The sequence below is a fragment of the Lacerta agilis genome, chromosome 7 (assembly GCF_009819535.1).
Source record: "Lacerta agilis isolate rLacAgi1 chromosome 7, rLacAgi1.pri, whole genome shotgun sequence".
Classification (NCBI taxonomy): Eukaryota; Metazoa; Chordata; class Lepidosauria; order Squamata; family Lacertidae; genus Lacerta; species Lacerta agilis.
In genome coordinates this window covers 21,589,543-21,599,074 of record NC_046318.1, presented here as the reverse complement: position 1 = coordinate 21,599,074, position 9,532 = coordinate 21,589,543, and the positions used below count along the sequence as shown (strand labels likewise).

General features: G+C 43.2%; 1 protein-coding gene across 1 annotated transcript; it reads right to left on the bottom strand.

Annotated features, from left to right (window-relative positions):
• Window positions 1–586: 586 nt before the first annotated feature.
• SERPINB1 (serpin family B member 1) lies at window positions 587–8,996 on the bottom strand. The gene is made up of 7 exons (XM_033154458.1): window positions 8,976–8,996; window positions 6,951–7,126; window positions 4,733–4,870; window positions 3,852–3,969; window positions 3,390–3,532; window positions 2,382–2,549; window positions 587–1,257 (listed from the first exon to the last, which is right to left on the bottom strand). Exons 2-7 carry the CDS (start codon window positions 7,116–7,118, stop codon window positions 850–852), a joined length of 1,143 nt encoding a protein of 380 aa, XP_033010349.1. The 5' UTR covers window positions 7,119–7,126; window positions 8,976–8,996; the 3' UTR covers window positions 587–849.
• Window positions 8,997–9,532: the final 536 nt, after the last annotated feature.

Here is a 9,532-nt window from a genome sequence, read left to right as displayed (position 1 = left end):
CCACTCCTCACAGACCAATCGAGTGTATGCTTTTAAAACTGTGTTGCTGGATCCCATGATGTTGTGGATGTCAAATAGATTAGTACATACAGGGGTCAGCAACCTTTTTCAGCAGGGGGCCGGTCCACTGTCCCTCACACCTTGTGTGTGTGTGTTGGGGGAGCTAGACTACTGGAGAGCCAGTGTGGTGTAGTGGTTAAGAGCGGTAGACTCATAATCTGGGGAACCGGGTTGGCGTCTCCTCTCCTCCACATGCAGCTGCTGGGTGACCTTGGGCTAGTCACACTTCTCTGAAGTCTCTCAGCCCCACTCACCTCACAGAGTGTTTGTTGTGGGGGAGGAAGGAAAAGGAGAATGTTAGCCGCTTTGAGACGCCTTCGGGTAGTGAAAAGCGGGATATCAAATCCAAACTCTTCTTCTTCTTATATATATTTTTTGGGGGAAATGAACGAATTCCTATGCCCCACTAATAACCCAGAGATGCATTTTAAATAAAAGCGCACATTCTACTCATGTAAAAACACCAGACAGCCCCCACAAATAACCCAGAGATGCATTTCAAATAAAAGGACACATTCTACTCATGTAAAAACTCATTATAGTTTTACTACTCATGTAAAAACTCATTATAGTTTTACTATAATGGCACCATGTAATAAACCAAAAGCTAGCTAATGACAGGCAGCAAACGAATACAAGAAAAGCCACTTCTCTTATAAATGGGTTTTTGAAAAACTTTGTGCCCAGGACTGATTCTTCTTTCTCTCCCTCTGAAAAAAGCAAAGGAAAAAAAAAGCAAAGAAACAAATAAGCTCTAAGGGCATTTGGTTCCTCCATTTATTTTACTTTTCATGGAGAAGCAAATCTGCCAAAGAAAAGTATAGTATTTGTTGGGTTGTGGCGGATAAAAAATAGGAAGGGGTGGTCAGCGTTGAAATCCTCTTCCAAAGGCATACTATATAGTACTCCCACAACAGCGGTTGCTGCTGCTGCTTCTGTCCCCTCTTCATTCACTTCTACAAATGACTTGTGAACAATTTTGGACACATGGAGGTCCCGGGCTCCTGACATTCCAGACAAATCTGCCTTTCCGCTGTCGAAGACATCCAGCACTCCCAATTCTCCCAAAGGAGTTTTAAGATCATAGGTCTCCTCCAGCTTAAATTTCGGCAGATGCACCCTAACTTCAGAGTTGCTGTACATTTTTCCTGGGTGGGTCCACTCTTGGAGCTTTCCTAAGGTGAGCTGCTTCTCCAGCTGGAATTTAAAGAGAGAGAGAGAGGATGAATTTAATACGCCATTGCAGCTCCAATATTTCTACTTCATGTACAACAACAGTGCTTTTATAGAAAGTCAGAATGGAAAGCTAGGGAGCATCTGTGGAGAACAGAGAAATAAATATTCAAGAAGGGGATCCCAACTTTAACTTCGTTTATCTCCACCTCAGAATGGTACCCGGTACCAGGACTGGAAAGAGACAGTTTGCTACCCAAGACCTTGGAGACTCACTATCTGTTGGAAGAGATAATACGATACTCAACGCAACATTGGCCCCATAAAAGGAAACCTTGTCTGTAGAATAGCTCCTGCTTTAATGGGGTTTCGTGTGTGAAAAAATGACATTAACAAGTATAAGACACACAGAGAGACTGATGTGGAGTATTATAAAATCTAAAATTCCACGCGGAAATACTCCCAAAAGCGTTGAGCCATTCCTGTGTACTCAGTGGTCTTTAGAAACTGTGGAACGGTAGGAAAATTGTGTCAAAGCAACATATTAAAGGCATGTATTTTGAAGCCATGTCCAACTTGTCCCTATTTGATTTCAAGTCTGCAAATGAATCGATCTGCAGATAATTCAGAGCATGTGCTGAAGAAGCCAGGCACTCTGCTTTGGTTTTCTCTGGGGCTGCGAGGAAAGCCTCCAATACATCTCCGTCCTCACAGCAACACAGCCTTTGATCCAGAAAAGTAAAATGTTCCTACAAAAGAGAGGCATGCTTCATGTGTTTTCCAAGAATACTCCCATCGACAATCAACTGGATAGCCCAGCTGGTTAGAGTGTGGTGCTGATAACGCCAAGGTTGCAGGTTTGATCCCCGTATGGGACAGCTGCATGTTCCTGCATTTCAGGGGGTTGGACTAGATGACCCCAGGGTCCCTTCCAACTCTACAATCCTATGAAGACTCAGCTGTAATAATCAATAATAGCAATAACATAGTAAAAAAATTCTGATGTCAATTTCACATGCATATACCATGAGCTGCTGCACTGCAACTACAGGTTGTTGGGTTTTTTTGTTTTTTGTTTTTTAAAGTATTGGTAATGTGCAATTTGAAAAAAAATATTATAGAAAAAGAAAGGGAGAAACCAGAATCACCTGTTCCAGGCCAGTGGAGTTATCCTCAATGTCATCAGGCAGCAGGATTATCATGCTAAGTTTGTCCCCCTTGTAAGGAAGTTCCAGCACACGGCATTTGCACTCAGGGATATATCCGAAAGGAAGCTCCTTTTTCAGAAACATCATCTTCACCGTCTTCTTTTCCTTCTGGGTAGTTTTTAAAAAATGAACAACTATGAGCATGCAAAAACGTATTGCAAGTAAGAGAGTATGTTTAGACACCTAAGAGTTTGTGCAAAGAAAAGGGTTCTTTCCAAAACTATGTTAACAGTTGTGCTGTTACAGAGGGGTCCTACTCAGAAGAAAGTTAGATTTGAGTTCATTGGGACTTACTCCTAGGGGTAAGTGTGCAAAGAAATGCAACCATTCACATACTAATCAGTTCATGGCACACTCAATATTGCTTTTTGTCATCTAAAGGAAAAGATAACCAAGCAAGCGGATTACTAAAACAAAATTTGTTTATTCTTTCCAGCTGTTCTCCTTCAAGCACTGAAGCTGGCCAATGGAAACTGAAGTCCAAGAAAGCTCAATAAAATATTTTAAAATGAAAATATTGGTTCAAATTTAATAGTTTGCATTCGTAGAACACACTGGGTTGAATCCAGAGGTGTCCCACCCAAGTTTGTTTGTTTTTTACTCCCAGTCATGCACAAATAACTTTTATGTGCTTTAGAGCTGCTAAAAAGAAAAGTATGAGCAAGTTGACTATCACCCTTAAACCTAAATTTTGGTTAGCATCCGACTAAAGCATGCTCTCAGTGTAAGGATTTCCTTCCTCTTCTCGCACACCCCTCCCCAGATGTGCTCCAGAACCCCTAGAACAAATTTAGGGGGCACATGGGAGGGCAGGACAAGTGGGGAAGTCCTGTTGCACAAAACAGAAATCCTTGCACTGATGGGAAGTGTTACTGAGCGCTACTTTGGGTACAACTCTTTATAAGACGGTAATAACAGGACAGCGGAATGTATGGAATATTTTGTTACCTTACTGAGTCTAAAAGGGAGTTCCTTAGTGTCCTCCTCTTGAAATTTCTCTGCCCAGCTGCCTTTGAAGTAGATGGCATTTACCAAAACAAGTTTGGTCAGTTCATTCAGCGAGCCTTTGGATAACAAGTCACGTATTTTACCTGGAAATTGAAGTTAAAGAACAAATTAGCTCTGTAAGAATCAAGACACTGATTCAGACATGACAGGAGGCTGTGGATAACGGTGGCTCAGTGGCTTGTTTTGCTGCTTTTGTGAAGCAAGCGTGAGGATATGCCTGACACTCATGCATACCCTGGCTTATTAAGCATGAGACACTTAGCTCAGGGTCGTGGGTTCAAGTCCCATGTTGGTCAAAAGATTATTTTATCACAGGGGGCTGGACTAGATGACCCTCGTGGTCCCTTCCAACTTTACGATTCTATGATTTTCTAAGTTGAGTGTTTTCCAAGCGCCATTCACCTTCTGTATGATTCTCAACCCACTGGTTTATTTGCTTTCGTGCATCATCCGAAGCATTTAGAAAATCCACTGTGGCTAACTCAGCTCCATACATCTTCTGGGTGCTAGCCAAGAAATCCTGGAGAAATCACAGAAGACAGATATCAATGCACAAAGGGGTGTGAACTATAAATGCAATTGGTCTTCTCATTCCTGGCTGGGGGCAACAGTTACTTTTGTTGGCATTGTTTCCTATCTATTGAAAGAATGCCAGTTTTCTCATAATGCACGAATTAGTAAAAACGCCGAATTCCCAGTTTAGGGAAGTTTTTAACGTTTGATAGTTTATTGTGCTTTTAATTCTGTTGGGAGATGCCCAGAGTGGCTGGGGAAACCCAGCCAGATGGGCGGAGTATAAATAATATATTATTATTATTATTATTATTATTATTATTATTATTATTATTATTATTATTAGCAGAGGTAGTAGTAGTAGTAGTTTGGGTCTTTTCCCCATTCTGTGCAGACATTCCTGTGGAAAAGGTCTACCTACTCTGCTTAACACAGAAGATACAATCCGAAAGCGTTCTATAAAAGTTGTTTCAACAAAAATGAATGTGATGTTGTAAACTAACTTGAATGTTTAGCTTTATCCAGGAATGTCAAACACAATAAAGCTGGCAAAAAAAAAATACCCACAACCTACATGAGGCAGCACTTTGTTTGTGAGCTTGACATATGTGGCTTTTAATGTTCTGATGCGGCGGTTTCATAGCATACCAATTCTCCCAAATGAAGTCTTACAACCCCACCACCCGCAGTTCCACGTCCAGGGAAATAAAAAGCAAATCTCTCAGCCAGCTAGTTTTGCAGTTTCATTTATATCCCAGCAATTAACTTACCTGCAAAAAAGTGTAGGTCTTTTCTCCAAACAGCCTATTAGCAAGCTTCAATGTATAGGGTGCACCGCTCTTGTTAATGTCAGTATTCAGTGCCTGGAATCTTGAGTGAAGGTCTTCGATGACATCAAAGTGAAATGTCTGCCTCAGGGAAAAGAGAAGTCCTAACTTATTATCACTAGGACCAATCGAATAAATCTGTTTTCTTAACTGGCATTGACCACAACTCAACACCGCCGTCACAATAGTAAACATACACAAGCACACAGTATGATCACATGGAATGCGACCTTGTACCAATCCAGGTAAACACTGCAAAGAACTGAACAATGGAAGATAGTAATTATCTCTCCCAGGTCTGAAACAACAAATGTATAGGAAGGACTACACACGTGAAATGGATTACTTATTTATAAGAAGTAACGGAGGTGCTGTTTGTAAGGTGAAAAAAGCAGCCAGCTGGAAGAATGGTTTAACAGCAGGTGAAGGATGTCAACTGGACTCTAAATAAGAAATGATGCAGCAATGTGAGGAAATGATGAAGAAGAAGCAGAAGAGTTTGGATTTGATATCCTGCTTTTCACTACCCGAAGGAGTCTCAAAGCGGCTAACATTCTCCTTTCCCTTCCTCCCCCACAACAAACACTCTGTGAGGTGAGTGGGGCTGAGAGACTTCCAAGAAGTGTGACTAGCCCAAGGTCACCCAGAAGCTGCATGTGGAGGAGTGGAGACGCGAACCCGGTTCACCAGATTACGAGTTTACTGCTCTTAACCACTACACCACACTGGCTCTCAAATGATGATGGTCATACGTTTGGAAGAGGAGCGGGAAACCTGATTTTAAGAAATTGTATTAAATTAAATTAATTTTGTTTGATTTGTAATAATTTGGAAAGTTAATAAACATAATTTGGGGGAGAAAAAAGAACAGAACAAAACAGAAAATTAACAAATTGCTACCTGCCCCATGTCTAGGGGATTAGGAAAACTATAACGTACAAAACATGGAGGAACTAATCTTCTGAATTACTGAGTAGGAAGAAGACTTGTTCCTATGAGCCTAGGGTATTTGCAGCATATTCTGACGAGGGACTGGTTTGCACTGCTAATTGTCAGGAAACGGCCTACTCACAAGTAGGACCCTGGCAGAGACACATGCCCAACTGGCAAGTTCCCTTCCTCCTGGGCGATCATTCGGGAGCTTCTTAAGCTTGTTCAGCCCGAACATCACAGTGACTGATGTGGGAGGACATCAGCACACTTACTGGATCCGCAGAGTTTGCCCAGCTTACGTGACAGACCACACAACTCATCATGTTGGCTAACCTACTTTATATAATACACACGGAGCTCTTCAACATGGCTCCCTCTCTCTCTAGCATCAGACAGCAAAGCTAAAGGACAAAGGACAAAAGTCCCATTTCAGGGAACACAGTAAGACAAACATCCTGTCTTCCATCACTTCCCACTCTGTGGAATGAAAACACCGTCATGTGATAGACAACAATCCCATGACTGCACACGGGGAATGAATCTCCCAACAACCTCCCCCGATTCATGCACTATGCTGCAGTCATCAATCATCAGTGTAACTGCAACAACCCTACAGACATCATACACACAGTATACCTCTGTATTACCCGTTCCACCCTTGGAACTACCTACAACTGGATTGGCCTTGGGCTTTACAATCTTGCACTTCTGACTAGTCTTGGTGTCACAACCCTTCTGACTATCAGGAAAACTCACACTTGGCTTTGTTGGGACTCGAACCCTAGCCTCGTTCCTCTCTGAGGAATCAGTGTTGGCACACACGGCCTCTGGACGTGGTCCAGCTTCCTTCTCCTTGTTTTGACTATGGCAGACCAACACGGCTACCTACCTGTAACTAGATCCCACTTGGGTTAGGCAGTTGACTTAATGTGATGGCATGTGTATCTGATAAGTTACAGTAAAAAGTTTTAGGACATGGAAGGAGAATAATTAGCTTTATTTCCCTGGTGCGTTACTATCATGATGGAAAGAAACACAACTGCAATGAAATCAGGGACTGTAAACAGCAACATTCTGATGCATAATTAAATCTCAACAAAACTGCTCCCTACTTTGTGGGATATTAAATGTAAAGTGCTTTGAATGATTAAAGTTGAACTGCCTTAGAAAAATAACCAGAAATCAAGATAAAACCTGAACAGATTTTTTTTAAAAGATTTTTGCTGACCTTTGAGAGTTGTGTGGCTGTGTTACCTTTAGCCCCCAAGGAAACCATGGCGAGTGCAGAAGATATGCTAAGTGGCGAAAAAAAGATGTTGCCTGTTTTGTTGGCTTCGCCGAACTTTTGGAAGAGATCAAGGGCAAAATGTGTGTTTGCGTTAGCCAGTTTCTCCATGGTGGAATCTGCAAAGCATGGAAAGAAAAGAAAAACCATGTCATGTTACACATATTACTTTTGACCAACACATACACACAATCTATACAGTCAGAAAAACAGGAATCTGACTTCGGCAGGCGTGTCACAAAAATAACAAATATAGTTATGGTCTCTCACTGCCTCTGTCCACATACTTTTTTTGGGGGGGTGGGGAGTAGCAGCTTGGTATGTCCAAATAGGGCACTTCCCCCAAATTCTCTTCATGTTAACAAACTTTCTAAAATCTCCCTGCAACCACTAAGTGCTAGATCCACATGAATGAGCTTTGGTAAGCTCAGCAACCTGTACTGAGTCACCTCTAAATGCACCTTCCAGGCACACAGCTATCACAGGTGAGCAGCAATTTAGGAGAGGAAGCTGCCTTGCAGGGGGGATGGACTGGATGACCCTCAGGGTCCCTACAGTTCTAGGATTTTATTATCAGCCTGGCAGCCACAGAAGCAGCAAGTTCTGTTTGCCTCATTCACGCAGAGAGGAAAAACTCCACCTGCTGGATTTCTGTTAAAGTGGTAAATTCTGGACTCCTCCCTCTGCCAAACACAGAAACCCAAGCTTCCCAGCTCTTTCCCTGACAGAGGCTTCTGTGTTTTTATTTTTAAGCAGCTGTATGATGGGAAAAATATCAACAGCGGGAACTCTTCTCTATACAATCTCTGTGGCATGCAGGATTTTTAAAACTGCTTTTTAATGTTTGATGTTTTACTATGTTTTTATATGCGCTATAAGCTGCCCTGGGGAAACCCAGCCAGATGGGATGGGTATAAATATAATAATAATAATAATAATAATAATAATAATAATGCTGCCTGCAGGTTTAATCTCAGTATATTCAGGCCATATGAAAGCCTCCAGTTCAGATCCACTCCAGGTAGTGTGGGCTGCAGAATGGGCATGGGGGGGGGGGAGAACCATCAAGTAAATCAGGCTTCCTTAAACTCGGCCCTCCAGATGTTTTGAGACTACAGTTCCCATCATCCCTGACCACTGGTCCTGCTAGCTAGGGATCATGGGAGTTGTAGGCCAAAAACATCTGGAGGGTCGAGTTTGAGGAAGCCTGAAGTAAATAAATAAAAATACTTAACTAAAAGTAGAAATCGTGGAAAGATTTTGACCATAGCTGTCAACTTTTCCCTTTCTTTAAGGGAAATTCCCTTATTCCGAATAGGATTCCTCGCAAGAAAAGGGAAAAGTTGACAGCTATGATTTTGACAGATTCCAACCCCACCCCCACCCCCCAGCACTTGGGATCAAAAGAAAGTACCGGTAATTTGAGTGGATGGGGAAACCCAGCCAGATGGGCAGGGTATTATTTTTATTATTAAAAACCATTGTTGTTGAGACATTTCATTCAGAACCTGCTAGACAGAGCCAGACAGAGGGTGATGGCTGGTAGGTGTCTTACCCCCCAAAACATAAATCCTAGTTTTGTGTCTCTCCACCCGCCAATAAATCCTGGCTACGCCCATGAGCTGCAGTACTGAGCCAGCTGACTCAGAAATGAATAACGCACTTGCCCAAGTTCCTGCATTAAACGGGGCTGGACTGGATGACCCATCCCTTTCTTGCCCCAAGGATCGGATGTCAGCAGCTCCGCCCAATGCGTCCCCGCTTTTCTTCTGCAAGTTTTCCTCTGCTCGGGAGCGGCCCGAGGGCAGCTTTCCCGTCTTCCAGCGCCCGAGATGGGGCGAAATGTGGAGACCAGGCAGACCGGGCTGTGCGCCCTTGGGAGCGAGCCGCGCCCCTCGAGGCAAAGGCTTCTGCGCCCCCTTCTTTTCCTCCTGCAACGACGGGGCCAGAAATGGTCCTTTTCCTTACCTGATGGGCGGCAAGGAAGGACCCAGCGCGAAGTTTCCAGGGAGCGTCAGTCGCCTTCGAGGAAGCCCTGCTCTACTGAAAAAGGCCGGAAGGCAGGGCGGAGAGAGGCGCCCAGGGCGGGTCTAGCGCTGCGAGGGGACGGGGAGACAGAAAGCGGAGCAACACCTTAGGCGCCGCCCTTCGACGGAGGGAACCCAGAGGGCGCTCGAGGGGTGCGAAGGGGCCAGAAACAGCACCGGATTTTCTTATAAGATAAACAAGCTATAGCTTAGTGCCCCACTCTCTTGGGGGCCCAAAAAAATTAAAGGGGGGAAAAAACTGGATGTACATTTTTCAAAATATAAGATAAAAATAAAGTAAAACAAAACCTACATACAGCAACAGTGTTTAGTTTTGCTCCTATGGTGTAAGTAATGGGCCACGCCTGGTAGCCAGCTCCCTAAAATATCACATATTTTGTTATGTGCAAATGGCTTTAGATACCTATTAGGTCCATAAATTACCATATAGCATAGGCCTATATTCAACACAAAAAACAGACAATTTGTTGTTGACAA